The sequence below is a fragment of the Pogoniulus pusillus genome, chromosome 14, assembly GCF_015220805.1.
Source record: "Pogoniulus pusillus isolate bPogPus1 chromosome 14, bPogPus1.pri, whole genome shotgun sequence".
NCBI classification, from domain to species: Eukaryota; Metazoa; Chordata; class Aves; order Piciformes; family Lybiidae; genus Pogoniulus; species Pogoniulus pusillus.
In genome coordinates this window covers 14038870-14064237 of record NC_087277.1, presented here as the reverse complement: position 1 = coordinate 14064237, position 25368 = coordinate 14038870, and the positions used below count along the sequence as shown (strand labels likewise).

At 35.8% G+C, this 25368-nt stretch overlaps 1 protein-coding gene across 5 annotated transcripts in view; it reads left to right on the top strand.

Annotated features, from left to right (window-relative positions):
- ZFAT (zinc finger and AT-hook domain containing) overlaps positions 1–25368 on the top strand; it is a 102312-nt gene that overhangs the window by 46752 nt on the left and 30192 nt on the right. For 3 of the 5 annotated variants that reach the window (XM_064154331.1, XM_064154330.1, XM_064154329.1), the window contains 7 exons: positions 3620–3781; positions 10011–10271; positions 11353–11526; positions 16066–16216; positions 16459–17927; positions 19044–19276; positions 22798–22885. In XM_064154331.1, coding sequence (XP_064010401.1) covers positions 3628–3781; positions 10011–10271; positions 11353–11526; positions 16066–16216; positions 16459–17927; positions 19044–19276; positions 22798–22885 — 2530 coding nt within the window. In that variant the 5' untranslated portion in view covers positions 3620–3627. Of the gene's footprint in view, positions 1–2840; positions 2881–3619; positions 3782–10010; positions 10272–11352; positions 11527–14064; positions 14173–16065; positions 16217–16458; positions 17928–19043; positions 19277–22797; positions 22886–25368 lie in introns of those variants that run through there. The other 2 variants (XM_064154332.1, XM_064154333.1) reach the window with 2 other exon arrangements.

Genomic DNA, 25368 nt, shown 5'->3' with positions numbered 1-25368 from the left:
CAGAATGGTAGGAATGGACCTCTGGAAATTGAGTCAACCCCCCTTGTCAAGGTAGCTTTACCTAAAGAAGGTCACACAAGAACGTGTCCAGGTGGGTTTTGAATGTCTTCATAGATGGAGACTCCAATACCTCTCTGGGCAGCCTGTTCAGTGCTCCGTCACGCTTAAATTAAAGGAGATCCTCCTCTTTCAAAGTGTTGAAAAGTTTTGGCTATATTAATATAATGTGTGGCATATAAATACAAATTTGTTCCTTTGTTCTGTGTTTCTTGTGAAAATAGTTACTTAAAAATAACAAACCAGTACCTAAGCCCTAGCTTACCTTTTATGGTAGAATTAAGAAATATGCTGAGATTTCTGCAAGAGTTAAAAAAAAATGGAAATGGTTGCACTTACATTATAGCTCAATTTTCCACTTCACCACTTAAGAAGAAAATAACTGCTATTACTTATTTCAGTGTACACATAGCACAGTTTATATGGGCAAAGTGAAGATAATGAATTAACACAAAGCACATTTAGTGAACAGAATGTTCCAAATTGGTTTTGGCTGAAATTCCTGTTGTTTGTTTACCTGCATATTTGATTACTGTGCCTTTCTTTCTCTGCATATTTAATTGCTGTCTAATTAATTGCTCTGTTGATTTCCTACATAATTAATCACTAATTAATCATTGATTCCCTGCATAGTTAATTAACTTATTGCTTATTTGATTTTTACACTTAATTGACTATAATTTATTGCTCTATTGCTATACCACCTAATTAGCAACTGGTTAATCAATTATTGTTTGTTACTCATGATCTTGTTGTTTAGACCTAAGATCAGCAGGGTTTATCCTCTGCTATCTGACCTCCTTTTCCAGTCATTCTTCCTAAAATATTTGTTTTCACTTGGTTTTGTTTCCATCTCACCTCTGAGCAAAGCACATGAATCTTCTGCATGTCCTGACACTTTTTGGACCTTTGCTAGCATTGTTTTCTGCCTCTTGGTCTGATTTTGTTGCAGTTTTACTTCTATTTCATGTTGTGTGTAATTGGGCACTTTAAACAACCCAGAGACTTTGAGGGATTCTTCATGCTCGTGTACCTATCTCCAAGTCTTCAGTGGGAGAAATGAAAGATGGTGTTATATGAGTACTTGTTACAGTTGTTGGAGGAGGAGACACAGTAGTTTGGCCTGAAATTTTAGGGAAAACAACTAGCAGGTTGAGAAACAGAAACAGTTGTAAATAAAACCTCAAAATAGAAATGTCAGCCAAATTTCAGTGTTCTTTGTTAGTTAAACCTTCAGGTAAATCCTCATAGGTTTTGTAGTGTGCAACTTAACTGTGTTTTTAGACTTAGAAAGCTGTCATCCACTGGGTCAGTAAAAGGCTTCTTTCACTTCTTTTTCTTTAATTAGTAAAACCGAATAATGCTAACTATAGCAGCACTAGTTCAAAGGAATTGATTCAAAGGAACATTTCCACTATAAACACTGAGCTCTTAAGACCACCCTGAGTGTATTACACATTTTACATAGCTGCTGGTGTGTGTAATACATAGTTCAGAAAACAGAAATGGTATTGGGGTTAACCTTTCAGAGATGCTTTATACTTTCGAGGGAGTTGTATTATTTCTGAAGGATGCTTTGGTTTAGTTTCAGCTGCAAATAACTGTGAAAGAGAGCCAACTCTGCTGTTCTTAACACTCAGAACACCTTAAACATGGATTTTTCCGGAGTGAGGTGACTTGTATATTTAGTGTGCCATGAAGGGAGAGGAATAATTTTGAGTAGATGTAGCGATCTTTCTTTGGGATTGTATAAAAAACAGGATCCAAAATAGAGCTTCCTTGTTCTCTTGCTCTGAAATTCATTGCAGAGTTCAAAAAGTACCACCTTATTTCTATACTTAACCAGTTAATCTGTGGTTTGATTTGTACTTCAAATAGCATTGGTTGTTCCACTTTGATTTTAGTGAGCTTATGTCACTAATTTTCTTTAGAGAGACAGAGAAAGAAGTAATTGGAACAAGTTTTTGGGCCAAGAGTTTCTCTATGTAACTGAAGAACAAGCATGCTGTTGAAATTGGCTCCTGGGTGGTGCTGGGTTTCATTGTACACCGAAGGGAGCAGGGACTGTGAAAAATCAAGCCGTTAAGGCAAATGACAGTAGTTTTAGAAAACAAAAGTCCTCTGAATTAACTCTGTCAAAAGTTGGTGTGCTCTTTTTTATCTGGGTTTTTCTGAATGGTTAACTTTATTAGGCCTTCTTTATTGTTATTTGCTGTCTTGTGGCTTTGCATTTACATTGTGCCTCTGGTACTTGTGTAATGAAAAACCTCCTTAAGTTTTGTCCAAGAAGTTCTATGAAATTTCTGTTTAGAGCACTGACAAAGGAGAATTTAATGAAATTACTAATTTTCTCCTGCTTTGAATATTTTTAGCTTTGGGTTGATTTTTTTTTTTTTTTTTGTAGTCAACAGGATTTTTTTCATAGAACTTTTATGTCAAAGTGTGTGAAGTACTAGATGTTTTTGTTAGAGCTGAGCATTAATATTGTCTCTGAGGCAGGTAGGACATGTTTCATTTGGAGAGAAAACCTTTTTTTCCTCTCCTTATATGTTCCTCCTACTACTCATGCCTGTTTTTCTCCATGTAGATAGGTCAAGATGAGCCCAGATATTTTTGTATTTAGTATTGGCATGAAATTTGAAATAACCCCATACCTTGTGCTTCTACTGCTCTGAAGTGAATGGCCTGAAAGAGAAAGGAAGACCATGTATGTGTTTGAATAGTTGTGACTGACATGTGATGCAGAATTCTCTGGTCTACAGTGCTGCAGCTGTTTTGACCTTCCTCTCCATACTTTATTTAGTAGCAGAGCCACAACAAAGGGTAATGACTTGACATTTTTAACTTACAGTGCTGCTCATGATAAGCAGCTAAGGCAAAAATGACATATCAGTGCATCTATTTTCCAGACGATATATTTATTTTTAATGAAGTGTTGCCATAGTGGGGAAAAAAAAAGTTCTTTTATGGTATTTAATTCTTTCTTATTTTGTTTCCAGCACTTTTATAGGTAGTTAGAGAATTAGACTTGCTTAGGTGAGGTAAATAGAGAGGTTAAGTACACATGAAAAAGAACAGTGAGGTCCATGAACATAAATTAGGATTTGGAACCCAGCTGAATTTCAGAGCTGCTTTGTAAGGGATAAAATGTTCTGCATTTGTATTAACATGATACACGATAAATGTGCACAGCATCTGCATCTTAATTTCTTCTGTAATTTTAACACATGTAAAAAAGATCTGAAATTGTAACATTGCCTGAGTCCCAGCAGGCTAAGAGACTCTGTTAGAGAATTTTCAAGATTTGAGCCAGAAGAACTATTTTGCTCTGTGAGGATCGAGGTAGAAGTGAACTGTTTCTTAAGTTAATTCTGGGATTTGTTATGAATATCTTCATTTCAGAGTGTAACACTTCATTTCATCTCATTACTCTCCGTTAACTGTGTTAAGCTAACTGATAGTTACTGTGTTAGCTGAACCAAAATCTTCGTACTACTAGTAATATAAATAAGCAACTTATATTTAGAAACACTAACTCCTTGCTTTTAAACTTGTTTTTCAGGGATCTTCATGTGTAAACTTTGTAACTTATTTTCACCAAATCAGTCCGAATTGTTGTCACATGTTTCTGAGAAGCATACAGAAGAAGGGAGAAATGTGGATGACATCATTATTCCTCTCCAGCCTCTAACAGTACCCACAAGCATAAACAAAGATGGAGAAGGTACATTCATAAATTGAGAGTAATGTGATTTTCATAGTAGTTTAGTTTTTCACCTGTGGTGTGATGATTGTGCATTATGTTCGGAACCATTTTTATAGTGGTCGCTGTACAACTGCCATCCGGGATTTCATTCAGTGCAGAATACATTGGAGGACAGATATGGATAAACTCAGCATGTGATAGAGAGTGATGACACTGATCTATTAATTTTAAGAGTCAAGTACAGCAAAGACTATTTCCTGCAGCTTTGAACTGTGTAATAGCAGTGGGAAGCAACCGGGACACTATGGATATAGGGATGTGTGCTTTTAGGCTTAGGAGTGGTGATGTGCTTTTTCAGTTGTCTGTTGAACTTGTTTGTTGTGATTCAGATAATTCCATTCCAAAATTGAGGTGGCATGATTTATAATTGATGACTATGTTTTCATATGGTCACTGGTAAATAAAGCAATCTGGTGGTTAAAAGTGAAATTAGCTATACAGAACAAATTTACTCTGCAGTGCAAGAAATTCACATTCATTCAATTTAAAACTGATTATAATTGCAGTTCCTTGTAATATTAGCAGTGAGTTGAAAATAATGCAGGCTTTGTAATTGTTTCTTTTAGACCCATACTGAGCAATGCACTTATATTGTTGACAGACCTCTTAACACAACTACTGACATTTTCCAGTCGTTAAGATTTCTATGTTTTAAAGACTGTGCTTATGAGTAAAAACCACTCTAATATCATACTTAAAAATGATTAACATATGCTTGTGATGGTTCTTTTATTTGCCATCAGTAATTCAGTAGTTGTATAAGGAACTACTTCTAATAATGGTCATACAGTGTTGCACTGTAGCTCAAATGGTTGGTGAGGAAAAATTGCACCAGGTTATTATTTCACCCAATTAACAGTGCATCAGAATATGATGAGTAAATATTAGTTCTGCCTCAAGTTTCAAAATACCATTCTGATTTTACTTTAATCGTATAAAACTAATTTCCCAGATGTGCAGAATGCATCTTCCTTGCTTAAAAGTTTGTTTCTTGTTATGCCTTCACTGATCTGTATTTCTGAGCATAGTGAGACTGCTACTTTGTAACATATTCCTTTTAGTAAAGAGGTTCTTTTGTAAACTTTGCATTTGTGTCAGGGACTATCTTGCACTTTCTGTATTGTATGATGTTAATCATACATTCTACATTTATGGGATTAGTATACAAGTACCATTATGATCTGAAACAGCAGAAATTAGACCTACACAATGTTTAAGAAAGTAACTTTGCAATTCTGATTATGTAAAATACAGCATTCATATGCTAAGTTACATATTCATAAGTTGCTGTTTTCATTATTCTTGATGAATAGTTTTCATCATCTGAAATGATCACACGGTGCCACCTTTTTTACATTATGAAGCCCAACTTTTTGCCATCTGCTATCAGTAAGAAAGTCAAGGTAAATTATTTTCACATGGATTTCAACTCTTATTGCAGACACTTATATTTCTTCTTTCCTATCACATAGATTGATCAGGGGGTTTTGTTCTAAAGGCTCTGTTTAAAAAGTAGAGTATTTCACAACTGAATATAGGAATTTGGAGAGTGCTTGTTTGAAAGCATCAATTTTATCCTTCTATTATGGGATCTACAATTGTAAAACTTTACATAATCTACAGTTCTTTCTCAGGGGACCTTACTTTGTAGGAATACAGTATTGTCACTAAAAGGGGAATTGGTTGCTTACAAGTTACAGCTTCCTTTTAGTACTCCTTGACTGATAGATGAAGATCCTTCTGTCCTCTGAAACCCTCATTTCCCTTCCAAGTAAACACTGTAGCTACTACAGAACTGGTATAGATGAGTAAATGATGAGCTGTTAATGGAGCTCTCTGTTCTGAGTAATAAATTAATGATTTTGTAAGTGCTGTGAGCACGTAAAATTCTAGGCGAGTAATATGTGTTTATTACCCTAATGTTATGTTATTGGCAGTGCTCTCTGCTGAATTTTATTTACTCACACTGCATTCCCATAGTCAGGTCATGACCTACTTAGACATGATTTGTCCTAACTATTTTGGATGATGTTAGAGTTTGTGGGATTTTTTTCCTTTGTTTTTGTTTGTGGGCTTTTTTGTTTTGGTTTTTTTTTTGTGGGTTTGTTTGTTTGTTTTGTTGTTGGTTTTGTTTTTATGAAGTAGAACAAAAGGTACCAGGAAGACAATACCATTGTACAAATTTTACATAACTCACCCTTTGTCCAGCACAGCAGTGTGACAGCTGGAATTCATGGCCATGTGCATCAGTGAACATTTAATCCTGGCACTGTTGATTCAGGATAGTTGGAGATGTTTTGTCATGGAAAGAGGAAAACGAGATAAGCCTCAGAACTTTTGATGACATAACAGTTGCCCCTGTGAATCCTCCTGTTCAGGTGTACGTTGCTGCATACCACTAAGTGTTTTTAAGTGTCAGATGAGACGTGCAGTAAATTCTCCTACTAGTAAAGTAATTTGCAAATATTTGCGAAAGTTATAGATTCTTTATCTGCTTGTCACACCCTTCATAGTCACAGTGATAAGAACTGCAGTTTTGTAGGCCATAGTAGAGGATCTGCCACCAACCTTCTAAATTAGCAGTTTTCACGTTTCCACTTGTATTTAAGACTTTATTTCTGTTTCTTAGTGTGAAAGTGCTATTCTGTTTCTCATTAAGTGTACATTAAAAGAGGCAAGAAGCAGCATACTACTTTTACTTGATAGCGCTTAATTTCTTTCTGTTGGGTATTCTGTTGACTGAATTGTAAAAGCATGAAAAGTGTATCATACAGAGAGCATATGGTGGCTGCATACAGTCTTCGAATCCTGGGATTTAATTATTTTAAAGTAACCTGAGTGGTATCCACATCTCCATTCATTAAATTATGGTCTCCAAACTGCAACCTTTTTACAGGTTGACACAAAGATTAATCATGTTTGTTTGTTTGTTTTAATTGCATGTTAATTCCTTCAACTGAAGTCACCAAATACTGATTGCTACAATTGAATATCAAAAAGAAAGTGAGTGGTAACAAAAAGAAGTTTCGAGGGCACTGAGCTCACCCTTCTCTTTTTGGCTGATAACTGACAAAACTACTTTCACTGGAGTGCAGTACCACAGAAATTCAGAACGCTGCTAATGGAGGGTTCAAAAAATGTGAAAAGGTTGCTGTTTTCCTATGCATAACAATGGTTTCAGTGTTTATATTTAAGCAGACAGGTAGTCTGTCACTCCTGTAACGACATGGAAGGCTTTATTTTTTTTTTGCTTGATATTAATTACACAATTAACTCAAAGCTGTGGTCTGTGTGTGGGTTTTTGTTTGTCTGGTATATTTGCAGGAAATGTGGAACAAGTTTTGAATAAAATGCTGCCACTGCCTCCCATTCTCATCCCTTAAGATTTCTCGAGGTCATTTATTTTTACATATGCCTTAAACCAACACATTTAGTAAAGTCTTTTGACATATGTAAGTGAAAATTATTCAAGATTTTTTGAGTTTATTAATATTCTTCCCTGTCATGATTTTTCACACTTGTACATTGTCAGTTTCAATATATCATCCGTGAAGTAGGCTATTGATAATTGATAAAAAGCTTTAGAGAGCTTTTACTCTTTATTCTTGATATACTCTGGTTTTGATGAAAATTTCTGGAAAAGGAGACGGAGAAATGCTTCTCAAAAGAAGCACAATTCCTGTGTAGTACTCTTTTAGTTTGAATAATCTCAAGATACTTTCAAGCCTTTGGAAACACAACAGTTGCTTAATTACAGGACATTTCTCTTATAACGCAGAAGACCAATTTCATACTTCTCCTACCTGTGTTGTCCAAAAAGCCCAATAAGCATAATAAACCCAATCTAAATTAAAGAAAAAAACAAACCCTGAACTAACAATAAAAGGATGAAATTCTGAGGAGAAAGGAGATTTTTTTAATTGTTTTATTTTACTGTGACTGCCTTAAACTGAAACATGAACGTTTTAAGTTTGCTCGTTTTTTTTCTGAGCATTAAAACCAGGGTTCTTGGCAAAGTTTTAGTTTGTGCCAGTCCTTTGTCCATTTCTGATACTGCAAGGAAGGTGGCTGACTTCATACCTGTTCTCTTTCACATAGCACACTTTAGTGCATGTAATACTCTGGGGCTTGCTTTGCAATTACGATGGTATCGAGCTCTTTTACCATTTAATTCTCAGAGCTGGAATTCATGGAACACAACTGAAGGCTCTTAAAGTGAGATCTTAGTCACCTTGGGATCCAGAGATGATTCAGGTGTTATATCATCTGAACTGCACCCTGAAGAGTAGTTTATCTGTTCCTTCAATATAGAAGAGAAATATTAACTAACTTGAGAGCTCAAATGTCTAACATTAGATAAAATGAATCCTAAAAGCCTGGAAGAAGCCTGACATTGCCTTGTTTATCTGTACACTGTCAACCAAGCTCTTTCCAATGCAGACTTACTTTTCCTTTTATGCAGAGTAGATAGGACACTCTACTAGGTATCTTCTTCTTGTGGTTTTAAGTGGGACAGATTGCTATTTTACCACTTCCAACAGGGGCAGAAGAAAGCTGCTCACACAAATGATTGCAGAATAGGGAAATTTAAATGGAAAAGCGGTTCACAAACTGCAGTGTTACAGTTCTACATAGTGGTGAGCATAGCAAAGCATATAAAATACACAAATTCATATTCAGCCCTGGCCCAGTCCTGCAACCTGGGCTTACAACCATCTCATTAGGAGAGAACTTTCCAAAGGCTTCCCCAACCACGTCTCAATTCTACAGTTCTCAAATGCCGCCTGCCTATCCCTGTATCAAAAACGTTTGTGATACAACACAAAAATTCAGCTTGGCAGCCCCAGCCACTTCAGGCCTAACTGGCAGCATTGCCAAGGTTGGCAACCAGGCCTCTCTGCTCTGCAGGAGATAAGAACCTGGGCATCCTCCCATAAGGAGAGAGACGGAAAAGGGGAGATAAAGATTTTACAGTTTTTATAGGGATACAGGATTATGGGTGTGAAATACAAAGATTACACCTTCTGGTACACCTCCTAGACACTGATTCCCAGAGGTCTGCAACTCTGTTGTCTGTAAAGGTACCACCCAGCCTCAAACTGGCACACTTTTCCAACTCAAATAATTTCAATGTGCTGTGCTTTTGCTGTTTGTGAGCTGACAGTTTCTTGCAGAAAAGTTCAAAGTAAATAACTAAAATCTATGCAATAGTAATCTGATAATTCCTCAGGAAGCACAGTATAAAGGAGTAAAAAAATAAACAAACAACCTCTGACCTAACATGGGCAGAAGCTGATAGAGCCTGATTCTTTTCATCATATTAGATGGAAGTAGTTTAGAGCTAGGATGAAGTCTCTGTAATAGCTTGAATCCAGAAATTTCCCCCTTTCTCACTGTGTGTCTGCTTTTGTTGATGAGATTTCCTTGAGATCTGATTTGGTCATTGAGGTGAAGTTACATCTATGGGCAGGTGATAGCAAGTTGGCTTTTGAAGTAACTCCAGTAGAGATGAGGGAAATCTCAGAGCAGGAAATACAAGTATAATTTTTTTTCTATGTTATGCATTTCTGTGCTTATTATCTCTCACTAATTTTATCAGTTTCCCCTGCAGAAATATAGGAATGTAAAAATGTGTTGTATTTTTTTAAGAATTGTGGATGGCTGCTGACATTTAATTGTTTCCAACAATTTCATATACCAATTTTTGGATAGAAAGTGCTAGCAATAAAGGATCACAGGAAATAATTAGTTACATTTATTAAAAGAACAATGAGCTTTTGGGTTTAAAGGAGAAATTTATTTTCCTCTGTATATATGTTTTAAAGCAATTTCTCTGAGAGTGATTTAAAAAGGCTTTTTTTCAGATTGTTAGGACACAGCAGTGCAACTTTGTTTAATATGTATGGTGATACAGATACACAGTAGTAAAAAAGTGTAATTCCTGTAAAACTGGCACTTTGACATCTACTGATCTCAGTAACACAAGTGTTACTGCTTTGTGGCTAGCAGGAATGCCAGCAAATAACACTGCTTAAAAGTGTTTGTATTAAGCTAATTTGTTTCTTAAAGCTTTAGGGACAGAGACTCTCAAACTTCATTTGATATTCCTATTTTATAAAGATTAGAATGATATTAGCTAATTAGCTGTGGAATTTAATTATAGCTTCTTCTTATCTTTGTTTTCTAGACCTTCTTGTAGTGAAGAAAAAAAGGGGCAGACCAAGAGGGTCTACTAAGAAGTTTTGTGTGGATGAAGATGTGGCAGAAAACAACCCTGTTCCAAGTGAAGAAACACCACCTGGGACAGAAGAAGGACCAGAACTGTCTGAAGTCTCACCAGGCAGCTTGGAATGTAGGAAATGCAGTCGGAAGTTCTCCAACACACGTCAGCTGAGGAAACATATCTGCATAATTGTTTTAAATGAAGGAGAGGAAGAAGGAGATGGAGGTAGGAAAATATCCAACAGAAATACCTGAAGCATGTTGGGAGACAGTGTGTTTTCATCCTGTGACAAGTTTGATGACAACTCATAGTAGCCTCCATGTTAATTTTAAATGGAATGGAATTGTCTGTTTCTTTGACATGGAGAGCGTGTTGAGGCAGAGTTAAGCATAAAGTCAGACAAGTTAGTTTAATTATTTTTAAAAGATCAGAATATTTCTTTTGCATAAGCAACTGTTTTGAGTCTTTATGTGAGTTTTGCATTTGCATTAAAATTAGGTTTCTGCCTTTGCTGTAGTTGATTAGCATGATGTCCTGTTGTTTCTACTTGTAAACAAAAATTGCAATTGATTTTTCTCCAATTTTCTATTACCCTTTTGTGTTGAATCTGTCATTATGATACACAGCTAGTATGGTTATTTTACTCTCAGTGAGATGTAGAACTTAACTTCTATGGGAAAGACTAATTAAAATGAGCTTAGAATATATTAGCAGATCACAGAAACTCTTGCTTTGGTAAAGTGCCTGGTTATTTTTTTAGTACCATCACTTTAGGATTTTTCAGCTATACACAGGGACCTTTACTCCAGCTGTCTCACATCAGGCATCACAAGTGTCCTTGCCTTTTGCTCTTTGTATGTGCTAAATACGATGTCATCATTTGCATTATTGCAGCAATGTTGCCTTTTCTAATGTACTTGTAAAAATGATCTCAGATCAGTATAAACTCCAAAGATCCTTAGAGCTTCTAAATCTTACCTTGATCAACAAAATAGTCCTTAAGAAAGGTTTCTTAAGAAAATATTCCACATGGCCATGATTTTCATATTCAGTGCTTAACATGCATGTACAATGTTGAAATGACAGCATTGTTTCTGTGGTAATAGGTGTTCAGTGGTTGAGTTCACTAAGAAATGCATCATGGCTCTTTTTTTTTGTTTTTCAGTAGAATTCCAGTGTTCAAATGCTAATAGAGTTACAGGTTAACATGCAATACTTTACCCTTAATTCCTTATTGTAGTGCCAGTGACTGTTTTACCAGCATTTCTTTTGTGCATAGTTACATTCTTTTTGGTGTTTGCTCTAGGTAATGATTCTGACGTTGACCTTGACAGGAAGGAAGATGAACGAGAAAGAACTCCAAAGAGGCCCCGAGTTCAGAAAATAGAGAAAACTCCATTAACTAAGGAGAATGAACAGGTTTTGGGAGCTAAAAATCCTATTATAAGTGTGGTTTTGACAGCTCATGAAGCTATTCCAGGTAATCAGAATCACTGATTATATACCCAAATCCAGCTTTATCCATGCAGACAGTTTGATCTAAGACTGAACTGCTTAGGATATTTATTATTTGATACATGTTTAGTATTATTTGATTATCTTGATACAAAATCTCTGCATCTGGCAGCTGCATAGCTTTAGAATTACTATCACGTTTCTTCCTAAGTATGGCAAATGCTGGGTCTAGGCATAGTGGTATGTATTAACATCAGTGAAAACAAAACACATAACGATGAACAGGAATGTATTTTCCCCTGAAATATATTTATTACAACTCCTGATTTCTGTGTATATTTATAATAAATATAAATTAGTGTATAAGCCCACAAACAGCTTACTGTATGTGTATGTGCATATGTTTGTGTATATGTACATATATACATATGTATATATATATACACACATTGTAAGTATACATATAAAACTTAACATTTATGCATACAAATAGTTTGACAGAAAATATGTCAATATATTTGAAAGACAAAATTCTTACATAATGACTGAATGAGTTTTCACCTGAGAATTTCTGTAGTATCTTTTCAGCAAAGAATTTTGGAATTATTTCAGACAATTTATTTTAAGACTAGACTTGCATTTGCCTGTTTATATAGGCTATTCACTCACCTGACTGGCACAATATACTTCTAATTGTTTTGTGCATTATTTTTAGCTCTGTAGCTTTATTGATCTACTTTTCATTATTGCCTACATCTCTGAATATTTGTTTTGCTTATAGCTCTCAGAACAACAGGAATTCATTTATTGATTTTATTGTTGTAGGTTGGAAGCTAGCTGGATTTTCTGTATTGTTCTGTAATACCTTTTGATATTGAGATCTGTGATATGCTTAGAATTTGTTTGCTAAAATGCATTTCTAATTGTGATGGTAGAGGAAGCTGGATGCGCTCATCTATGAATATCCTATCTTCCTGTAGGAAGAAAATACTATACTTGTTATGTAAAGCCTTCCAGATTTTGACATTCATTGAGCTGGGAATTGCATCTGGATCAACTTATTTAATACATATCTATTACTTTGTCTAAATCCCTTCCTTAATACATTTATATTTTCAGTCTTGTAATGTTAGACAGTAATTGTTCCATAATATAATTGCACAGAGGATGAAAGTGTACATTCTTTTGTTTTAAGCCTGTGGATTTCTTATTTTTTCAAAGTCTTCTTAGTTCATGGTTTATAAAACAGAGAATGATTATTCACACTTTTTCACAGTATTGCTAATTTTAGAAGTTTCTCATGTTTCTCCTATATTTCTCTTTCACTCGTCTCTCTTCCAAGCTGAAATTCTTTGAGATGCGTATAGCTTTTCAAACAAAATACTTTTGATTTTGTCTTTGTTCCTGTTCTCAGGATCTTCTAGACCCTTTTTGTCATCCATATTTGAAATTGTAGGAAGGTTACAGAATTTACTTGAGTTTTAATATGAATTTATTTGATGATGTTTCCATCTGTATTCTAATCTATTACTAATAATTTCTTCCATTGTCATTATCTTTTAGTCTGTTGGTAAGTACTGCAGAGCTCTACAGTGAAAGGCAAGTTACTAAGGGATGGACTGTAAGAGATTAGAGGCTATGACTGAGTTTGAGCCGAAGATATAGCACACTGGGTAATGCTTATCTGTAGAAGTTACTGTCAGAATGTCATGAGTAACTCAAAGCTTATTACTCTTAAAGTAGATTGACTTAGACCAGACAGTATTGACTGAAAAGAGGAATGCAAAAGGCATAAGTAAACTAGTAAACTGAACTCCATTTTTCATTTAAAATATAGATAATGTAGTGCTGAAGGAAGGGGTTTTGTGAAAGAAATTATCAGTACAGTTAACTTCTTTTTCTCCTCCTGGCATTTGTATACTCTCTCTTCTTGAAATGTTTGTCCAGGGAAAACAGTCAGGAAAACTTCTATCTTCTTTACTGAATGTCGACTATTTTAAATTGAAAAACAGATCCTCTATCTATTTGCCTTGTTTTACACTTTTTCCTTTGCCTGTGGCTGCTTTTAGAGACACAAATATTCAGGGCATTCTTTTGGGATATGGCACAGGGTTCACTGCCTGCAAAGTCAGATGCAGCCAAGAAGCCAAGTTTCTCACTTTAATCCTTAGTTTATGATACAACAATGATAGCTGTGGCTACTGGTCAGTTAGTAGGCCGTACTTAGTATCCCAACTGGATAGTAATGTCTAACATTTCTTAATGTTTCTGTATCTTCTAAGAGCAGGAAGTGAATACTTAACATGAGTCGATGTGATTGCTTACTCGCAGCAAGTACACTATCAGTATGTTTGAAAAATTACATCTCTCTTTTTAGGTTTGTAGAGGTATTTGTCACTCTATTAACTGCATGGAGAATGTAGGCTGTAGTGCTAGGATGACGCAAAACATTCTGTTCCCTCTGAGTATGCAAAATACTGATGAGTACTTATCTAGTCGATCTAATTTAAAATTTAATACTGATAACATAAAAGCCTATTAAACAGTTTAACAATCTTTTCAGGAAATGCTTAAAACATCCTGAAAGGCAGAAGGGCACAGAGGAGGTTCAGTGCAGAACATTTAATGAGGATCTTTGTCTCACATTCAGGAAATGGGAGGCCCGAAAGAGGTAACCATGCATGTAGAGCAGTTCAAGATCTATTTTCTTTTAACTGAGTCATTCAAAATAAAGGGCATCTTGCTTCTATTTTAAAAATATTGAACAATGGGAACATCATCCTGGTGTCTAATGTCTGTTTTATCGTCTTTACACTGAACCTGTTGATTGAACCACATCTCCTGTTCTGTAGTGACAAACTCCTGTCTCCCTGGAATACTGCAGTGCAATTTTGGGCATGCAGTCCTGCTAACAACCTGGCAGTTGTGGGAGAGCAAGTGACAGAAAGAAGTTACAATATTCTGTTTCATTTAGGTTGAAAATTTGGAAGATTAATTCTAATCAGATGATAGAATGTTTAGTACAGAACTGAAAGTATTAAGTAAACAGTAGTCAGAATGTTCTATTTTTAGATCCAGCCAGTTAAATGAACAACATAGCTATTACAGTCTGTTGGCTAATGTCCCATCTGATAAAAATGCTTTCGTGGCCTTACATGCTTGTCAGTGGCCTCTTCTGAAAATATCTCTATTTACTACTTTAAATCACTCTGAAGAAGCCAAGGTATCTCCATCTTTCTCTCTTGTCTTGTGTACAGTACTGCTTTTCCGGCTTAATGTTCTGAAGTCTTTCACACATGTCGTTGGGTAACCCTTGCTTATTACTTAATGATTTGTGCCATATACTTTACCTGCCTTTTTCCTAATGCTTTTGATGGTCTGCAGGCTAAAAGTTTTTTAGGGAACCTAGTCAGTAATTTGCACTGTTGATGATTTAGTTTTGTTGTTCTTTGAATTCTCATTAATGCTGTATATATTTTGTAAATAATATCTTCAGGAATGTGCTCTTTGAGTGGAACAAGAATTAATTTCATCCTATTGTTAAAGCCTGGATGAGGCACTTAGGGCCATGGTCTAGTTGACTGGATAGGGCTGGATGCTAGGTTGGACTAGATGATCTTGGAGGTCTCTTCCAACCTGGTTGATTCTATGAATATCTCATATGTCATCCTTTGAACTTTATTCAGACATGTCAATTTGTATATACTTATATATGAATAACTATGAGAATCTATCAAAGATATTGACTGTTTTTACTTTCCAGGGCCTTTATAAACTGTTGTGTCTCAGATATTTTGTATTCTTACTGTAAATTCCCATTGAACATGTGGGTAGATGAGTTGCAAGTTAAAAAAGGAGAGGATCAATCAATAATGTGTTCCTCACTTGATGTGCATGAGATTTGGGGTTTGTTTTTTTCAGTATAAGTTAATATTTAAATGGATTTTCATTACTTTCAATGATAACTATGGGTGCTCAGCATTAAACTTTTCCTTCCACTGTTTAGAAAATAAAGAGTATCCATCTCAACACAATCACATCTTTTAAGCAATGTTTATTTATGCTTCAACTATGTGAGTTGAAGGGATATGATCCATATTGCAGTTGGAAGTGCCCATTTACTTCTGCTTCTAATGGAGGCTGAGAAGTGTGTATGGAGCACACTATTTTATTCTGAGGGGTGGCAGCAAAAGAAAGAGACTAAACAGTGTCTCTTCTTCAGCCTTATTTGTGGAACTGAAGTTTTTAAATGGTGTAGTATGAGGCAGAAACAGAAAAAGATAAAAGAATTTAAGTATTTGGTTATAGGATCTCATAATAGTAGCATCTAGCACCATAAATAAACTTCAGAACAGACAGTCCTGGCATGTTACTAAAGCATATCTGTGGTATAAGTACTGATATTTCCAGAAGTGTAACCATTGTTCTATGCACAAATTTAACAACAGAAACTAAAATAGTTGGATTGGTGATTACAGAGTTTAATATTTTGTTTATATTTGTGTATTATAGACAGTGTTTTAAGATGAAGTTTTGAATGGACATTTTTTGTTCTTGCTTTTAGGAGCCACAAAAATTATTCCCGTTGAGGGTGCTCCACAGGAAAGTGAGCCTACAGTTCCAGAGGCAACAGTTCAAGACCCATCACAACGAAAAGGATATCAAGAATATGCCATTCAGCAAACCCTATATGAACAGGCAATGAAATCAAGCAGGTGATTTTCAAGTACCTGTATTTGTGCTCATGCAAAATATGAACAAAATATTTTCTGATGCTTTAAAATACAGAAACAGCTGAAAATAACCAGTACACAAGCTGTAGAATTTAAAAAGCCTTTGGAGAATACCTTATTTTAAATGAAACGTTTCTCTAGGTTAGGATTATCTAGGAAAATGTCACCATTTTATGTCAACGAGTTTCATTGTTGTTAATATAACTGGCTTGGTTTTGTTTTAGGTTGGGTCCAACTCAGCTGAAGATTTTTACATGTGAATACTGTAACAAGGTGTTCAAATTTAAACACTCTCTCCAGGCACATTTGAGAATTCATACCAATGAAAAACCTTACAAGTGTTCATACTGCAGTTATGCCAGTGCAATCAAAGCCAACCTTAATGTTCACATGCGGAAACACACCGGAGAAAAGTTTAGCTGCGATTATTGTACATTCACTTGTCTCAGCAAAGGTCATCTCAAAGTTCATATTGAAAGAGTTCATAAGAAAATTAAGCAACACTGTCGCTTCTGCAAAAAGAAATACTCTGATGTTAAAAATTTGATCAAGCATATCAAGGAAACACATGACCTTCAAGATAAAAAGGTCAAAGATGTTTTTGATGAGCTTCGCTTGATGACGCGAGAGGGCAAAAGGCAACTTCTTTATGACTGCCACATTTGTGAACGCAAATTCAAAAATGAACTCGACCGAGATCGTCACATGCTTGTCCATGGTGATGAAAGGCCTTTTGCTTGTGAGCTCTGTGGTCATGGAGCCACTAAATACCAAGCCCTTGAGCTTCATGTTCGAAAGCATCCATTTGTATATGTGTGTTCTGTGTGCCTAAAGAAATTTGTCAGTTCTATAAGGCTCCGTGCTCACATCAAAGATGCGCATGCAGATTTGCAAGAAAATTCTGTTTACAATGATTCCATCAATCAGAGTTTCTGCCTGCTGGAGCCAGGAGGTGATATCCAGCCAGAAGCCCTTGGTGAACAGCTAACACAAAGTGCAGATGAATTGATTGTCATGAGTACTGATGCTGTTAACGTAGCACAACCATCTGAAAGTAAAGGGGAATCGACAGCTGCAGATGTAAACTGTAACGATCAACATAATGGTGACTCAAAAACTGTTACTGGAGTCTCTTCGTTAGAGGTAGAAAATCCTCTGGTGGGGAATGGAACGGAGACGTGCCAGGCAGCAAATGGAGCAGTCTTAAACTCTCAGTCCTGTGTAGCACCAGACGGCGTTCTGCTGAAGGATAGTACTTCTGGTCCTGATGAGTTAAACGTTTCTCCTGCAAATGAAGAGGAAGTTAATCAGTGCAGTTCCATAAATGGGGAGGGTGAAGAAACTCGTATTTTGCCGTCTGAAGTTGAAAGTTTAAATCCGAGTGAGAATAATGCAGTGACTGAAAACCTTTCGGTCTCTGAAGAGAGAAATCAATCTGCTCCATGTAGTGAATCAGAAACAAGCAATCTGCCAATTCAAAATTTAGCAGAAACCACAAACCCTTTGCCATCACCAGAAGTTAATGCAGCTGCCAGTCCACAGGCAGCCTCTTCTAATGCAGTTACGCCAGATAGTGGGAGTGGAGCTGTTGCCTTTATGCAGATCTTGGATAGCTTACAGAAGAGGCAAATGAATACAGAGTTGTGTGAAAAAATAAGGAAAGTTTATGGAGACTTAGAATGTGAATATTGTGGTAAGGAGCACTAGAATTATGTTTGTTTGGGTTTTTTCAAATGTTATGTTGTGGGCCAATGTTTTCCTTCTCCCCTGGTTTACAGAGTTTGCTGTACTTGCACCTCTTTGTAACAATATTGATTTTGTATGCATTCTGGAGTTCAGTGAGATTTACTTTTTGCTTTCTCTGAAGAATGTTAGTGGGATAGTGGTAAAGCAATGCCTTGCTAGACTCAGTTTTTTGTTGTTGTGATGGAATAGAATTAGATGATTTCTGTCCATGTGCCTCTCCCCAGCTCATAACTTTCATTGGGGTCCAGCAGGCGAATTTAGGCTTGTGATCAGAATTTGTCAGCCCATGCTTTAATGCTTAAGCTTTATTAGTAGCTTAGTATAAAATTCAGAGACTTTTCCATATACTGAGAGAGGATTATAGTAATATACATCACATAGAGGAGATACAGACGTACACTGTAAAGTAAAAATTATGCATCAGATCAAGGACTGTTCTGATTATAGTTTTTTGGAGTTTTTTGTTGTGGTTTTTTTTTTAACATATGAAAGTGGGAGTCATGCATCATTCCCATTTGAAAATTTTTGTTTAAACAACTGGAAAGGAAACAAGTTAGTATTTATCTTGTGATCTTTGTTCTTGAGAATGGAAAAAAAAATGTGAGGAAATCAAGGTTTTGGAGTGCCCTTACATTTTACATTAGATGAATTGCTATACACTTTCAAATATCATTATATGAGAAAGGTTTTTAGGAGGGAATAACATGAAATTAAGTAACAATAAAGATTTTTGCAGTTTCACTTAGTGTACAGTTGCATTCAGATACTTTGTATAGGAGAACAGATATAAAGAGCATTCTCATTAGGTAAGAGACCATCGACTTGTATTAAAGCTGCCCTTATTAGGCAGTTTCAGGACACAGGACACAATGTTTTTAGACAAAAATGGCTTTTGTGAAGATATTTTAAGTAGTGGAGAGTCTTTAGGACAAATTTTTGTTAAAGACAAAAGAGACAGGGCTCAAATAGTGTACTTTGCTCTGAAAGAAAATCGTGTGTGCATTGGAATTTTTACTAAAAATTGTTTAGAAATGTCTTTCTTCATGTTTAATTTTATTTTCAGGCAAGTTGTTCTGGTACCAAGTACATTATGACATGCATGTTCGTACACATACTCGAGAACATTTATATTACTGCTCCCAGTGCAATTATTCTTCCATCACCAAAAACTGTCTAAAGCGTCATGTCATTCAGAAACACAGCAGTATTTTGCTGAAGTGTCCCACAGAACATTGTGACTACTCTACTCCAGATAAATACAAGCTCCAGGCTCATCTTAAAGTTCACACAGAACTGGTAAGTAGCAAACCAAACAGTTTACTTGTATAAATTCAGTGTTATCATCATAGTGTTTGAAATCACATGGCAATATTTGAAGACATAGATAAGAGTACTTACCCAAGTGCTCTCTAGATACTTCTATGCAGGGAATTACATGAGGTACAGCAACTAGATATTTGTTTCATCTTACAGTAATTTTAAGTAGAGCATGTTTTCATCTATTTTTTTCTTTGATTTTCCTGTTATTCTCAGATTCTTTGGGTTTTAATAAAGTGAGGTCTGGTACTATTGTTTCTTAACTCTATTCCATGGACTTTGTAAATAGATGACTGAGGTAAAGTGCAAGTCTGTTTCTCTCAGTTACTATAGAGGGAAGTCATTGAAAGGATTTTTTTTTCCCAATGGCTCTACCTAGTTGCAGTCAGTCTCTTAGAACAACTATTATTTTATGTTGTGGGTACAAAGATGAAGAGATGACATTTTAAAGGCTCCTGCCTTACTCAGACTTCCAGCTCTGAATGCCATTGTGTTAACAAGTCTAATCTACTTCTCCAATGTGCCTTGTTACATGTTTTCTTTGAGAAAGTAAATGCAAAGGGTGTACGCCTCACTGGAAGACCTCTGTGCAGGACACTACTTTGTGATCTTGCTCTGATCCAACAATCTTTTGAGGAAAAACGTTTTCTTCATAAACCTTGCTTGCATTTGTTGAAAGTATTTTAAATATATATATATTTGTATTCAGAAGAGGAACTCTCTTAGAACTGAGGAGTCAGATTTGTATTTTTCATTGTTGATTAAAATTGTTTTGTAGAAGTAGGAGTTATTTGCATACTTCTCCTGGAAGATTAAAAAAAAGAAATATTTTTTTATCAATGGTGCCTAGTTTTTCTTGTTCTACTTTATTGTTTTGCATGAGTGCCCCAGATAGGTTAAGCTATTGTCAGAAAAAGTCTGAATTACCATGGTCGACGTTACCCACCACACAGCAAGAACATTTCTGCTGGCAAGATGTAAGTGATTTAGGACATTCTAGATTTGTGACTACCCAGAGGGATTTTAGTGTGCATACACTGACAAGGTGCATGAACATGGGTGAACTCCTTCCCATTGCAGATTGACTCCCTAGAAAACCATGTATGGCAAGTGCCTGCTCTCCAGATATGATAAATTTAGTCCACTTTTGATTGGAATCCTTCTTGAAGGCCATCTGCAGTGCTTAGGAGGAACATGATACCTCATACAATTTTATATGAAGGTACTGGTATTGAATAAAATACAGTTTGGAATTTCAATAAATGTTTGGCAAGCATGCTATTTGTAATTAAACTTGCTTGACTGATACTGCCAGAAAATGGGCACAAACTACATCCTTGCATTTTTGGGTATTAATAATTTATGCAGTGAAATACTTCTAAAAGGCAATTTACCTGTCTCCTGAATGTGAGTCTTATTTTACCGGAGGAGAAAATACCAGTTATTTAATTGCAACACTCACTCTTCTGTCCTTTAAGACTGATGACATAAGTCACACAGATGGGCTTTTCATCATTCTTAGACAACATTACAGTTTTTGATGGCATTGTCTTGTAGAGAATCTTAGACATCTTTGATAGAATGCACCAAGTGTATCCAATTTGTCTGAAGCATATGAGAAAGCAACATCAAAACCGTTTAAAGTACTATGATAAATGATGTTACACTTCCTTTTACTAGTAAAATGTGATGCTTGAGTTAAGGATTCATGTTAATTTTTCCCTAGACATGAACAATATAGCTACAGTGCCTAGTGGTTTCAGGTTGTCTTCTGTAGTCAGCAGGTAGGGTCTTAGACAATATTTCCAACAGCCAAAGATACTTTAAAGGTGTCCATAACAGAATAGAACACTTCTACTCTTGTTAAGTACTAGTCTTCTGTTACTGCAGGACGGCTTTAAAAACCAAAACAGGTGTCCTTGCTCTACTCATGAGTGGTAATCCTGTAGAAGCTGCCATCTCCAGTCCCTGGATAATTTTTCTCACAGGAGCAAATGACCTTCTGACAGTGAATTCAGAACTTCCGTGTGCCACTGTCATATTAATGGCAATGACAACTTCATAGCATGTATCCTTTTGTCATCAAATTATTATTGCTTTTTCAGCCCATGCATTATAGGGACACTCCTGGTTTTAGCTTTTATGTACTTCAGCATAGGGATTTCTTTCTCACAGGTACATGATATTGAATGCAGTTGTTTGCATCATATTCCAAAATGTGTTTGCTGTGAAAATACATCAATTCTTGCTTTTCTTTTGAGAGACATCCATGTACAGTTTTCTTGCTATTCAGAGATGTGTTTAGTCTCAGTCCAGAAACCGGGAAGAGTTTAGGACCTTTGTTCTGTTGCCTCCTAATTTCTCTTTCATAACAAAGGAATCTCTTTCTTTTTGATAAATAATCTTCCTTCCACATTCTTCAAGTTTTCTGTCCTGAAATAACAGTGAAGTCTGTTCTGTCACGTTTTTCAGTGATTTCTTGGTGATTTGATAGGTACACATCTCCCGAGGTAATATGTTATCTGGTTGTCTGCCTAGTTGTCAGGACTAACTAGTCTTCAATCTATCTGTTGTTTTGATAACCTGTTCAAATGTTAATCTGGTCAGTGCCAGGGTGACTAAATGGCCCAATCCTTTGACTGAGCGTCCAGTCTGTTGTGTCAGCACGTGCTTCTGAAAAGAACATCCTCTTCAATTTATACAATAACTGGCAAAGATTATTTTAAATTGAGTAATTTACCAATTAATGGAGAAAAGCACTACATTTTTATGGGAGGCTGGATCCATTTGTAAAAGCATTAAAAATACAATTACACAAAAATTACATATAGGGAGAAATTGTGTCAAAACTATCCAGTTCAACTTCTTTGATAATATTAAGTCTTTTATAACATTAATAACACTGATAAAATCCAGAGTAATCTGTAAGTTTTTAAATCAGAATAGTGTCATAATACTCTATTGGTAATAGATAAAGTGCTGAATATTTACAAAGTAGATAGAAATATAGACTTTGAATAAGTAATGGCATCTGTTCCTGTTACCTCTTCTGCTCAATTTCAGGCCATGAAGTTGTGTTATAAATACACAGTGGTAGATGTCTTCAGAATAATGGGATCTAATTCTTTGGTTTCAAAAGGGTGATCCTTGGAAAAAAGTGAAAAAACCTTGAATATTATTGAAATACATTTTCCTCCATTATGTGATTTGATCTTTTGACTCTTGATTCTGTAAAGAGTCAGTCAAGAAAATGCTCTACATTTGCTGTGCATATTCTTATGCTGTAACTTGGAGCTCTTCATTTGTGAGGATTAATGATGTGCTTAGAATATTTTACTATTTCTCCTTCACTTATTTCTCTATAAATGTCTTTTTTTTCTTCTTAAAACCTCAACTTTCAATTATGACTTCGTTGAGAACCATGTATTACTGCATAATGACTATAGTTATTATACCAGTGGACTGATAATGCAGTCTATTTCTTTTCTTTCTTGCTTAAGGATAAAAAGACATATTCCTGTCCTGTGTGTGAGAAGTCATTTTCTGAAGATCGACTTATAAAGTCTCACATCAAGACAAATCACCCTGGTAAGAAAAAAAAACCAGAAAAAATTCTCAGTCTGTTACAATAAAGGAATACAGGTTTAGAATGAGCAGTGCACTGTGATTTCATTCCAAAGAACGTGTCTGTGTCAAATTTAACTGGTTTAGAGTAAGAATTGTATTAAGCTTGCAGACATAAGTATTAAGAATCAAAAAAGTTATTGTTTCAACTTGTGCGTTGTGGAGTGTATTAGCTAGTTGTGCTAAGAAATCTATCTTCATTTGGCAAAGAAATGATTGCTAGAAGAAGACCTAAGTGAATTGAAATTAAGCATTGTGAAGTTTGCAATTGGGAATACAGATATCTTGTAACAACCTATGAGATGCAGAATTCCATTTGGCTGTACATAAACTGCCAGAAACACGTGAATTGCACTTTATTTTGTCTGTGTGTAGTTGACATGAATGCAGAGGAACCGGAGCTGACTATGCATAGCTTCAGTTAATGTGTGGCATGGCTTTGCCTTCAGGGCCAACTGAGGTCTGCAGCCAAGCTCTCACTATAACCAGCTGTGTCCAGCCACTATTATGCTGGACTTCACAAGTCTGACTGGATCTAATCTAACTAGTGCTGTCCATTCAATCTCTGTTTGTACCTTGTGTGGTAGTGGCCTGGTAAGTCAGTGTGCTGTGACTGAGTGAACAATTCTTTCTCACATCTTGGGGATTCAGTGCCAAAGTGCTCAAGTAATTGATAGACATTGGTGTATCTATACTTTCCTCCTCAGTATCTGTGTTAGATTGGATGGAAAGTCCCACTGCTACTGAGGATAGGGAGAGCTGACTGCTTTGGCTAACATACATCAGCTCATCTATAGTGTTACTTACTATCTGATATGATTTGATATTAAAAAAGAAAATACTGTCTATGCTCAAACTGAGTTTGGGGAAAAAATTAAATGTAATAGCTAAAGCACCAGTTTATTTTCCTATTGCCACTAGGTAGTGCTAGACCCGTGTTTTAAACTATTTCCTTCACTTTAATTTTAGACTTAACTCCCACTTTAGCCCTTTAATTACCAAACGTCTTTATTTGCAGAACACTCCACAACAATGTGGTTGAAGGGCTTGTTACACATCAGGGGATATGTCTGATGCAGCAAATTGAGATGAGGAAAGACTTCTGTGCTATACTGTAGTCAGGAGGTATGTCACCCAGAAGGCATAGGAGTTGAATCTTAAGACTTGTTTTATAAAGCCTTTAGGCAGAGCCAGGCAGTATAGGAGGCCTCCTTAAATTGTGATCTGTGTACTAGCCGTAGGTAACACACAGCTGTTATAGACTGCCGTCGACTGCTGTATTATTAGTGTATACTGTGTCTTTAGTTCCAGAAATACCAGTTAATTCTGGTGCCCTGACATGCTAATTTCAGACATTTCAATACTTTACAACAACTCATTTGGTATCTGAATACCTCTAAATATACAGCGTAAATTATGTGATCCAGGAAAATGAATTCTGTTAAACTCTGGGTTATAATAGAGATAAGATTAAAAGGAAAAACTGTACAGCCTATTATTGTCATGTCTTCATTTTTAATTCATATATCACAGGTGAGTGAAACAAAATACCAGATATATTAAATATAACTCCATGGTACTAAAGAAATGCTGCATCTAAGTTATGCCTATGCTGTACTTACGCAACAGCACTGTTTTGATACATGGAGGAGAATTAATACACAAATCTCTTTCCTTTGCGTGTTGTCCTTGCAATCAGGAAGAAATCCTTTATTTGTACAACATACTTAATCACAGGCCAAATAAATGTGAGGAGTCTGATGATTTAAACTATCAAGTACTGCAGTGGAATGAGTGCAGTTGTTTTTAAAAGTGTAAATGGAAGAGAATAAAGATGAAAGGAAAAAATGGATACTGTTAAAAAGAATTTAATTTTAAAACGACAGATTAAAAATTAATTTAAACTGAATCCCTTTCATATTTATCATTAAATTGCTACTTCTGGAGCTCCTCTTTCTTTCCTTTCTTAATAACATTCAGTATGTCCCCTCTCTTTTATCTTCTGTTACATCAAGAAGAAAGTATAAAGTAAAACAAGTACTCCTTTCTCATCTAGGTTTGCAGAGAATTCCAGTCCCACTAAGGGACAAAAATCCCTGAAACCCCTGTAGACTTTGGTAGAGCAGTATTTCAAACCAAACAGATAAAAGCTTGAATTTATTGCCAAATGATTGGGTTATGCAGTGAAGAGTCTTGGATTCTGGTCTCAACACTTGGAATTGTCTACGTTTTCATCCAGTGTCTGATTTAGTACAATATTTATTAATAGTTCTGAGACATGAGAGCCATCATCTTTCATAGATCTCTACTGAGCAGAAACACTAGCCTGAAGTCATGAATGAAGGCAGATCAGGATTTAGACTTGTGTCTGTATTTTTTTTTTGGAGAACTTTAGAACACATCTCTGCTTAGCTCACGGCTTTTATACATCCCCTTTGAGGTTGTTT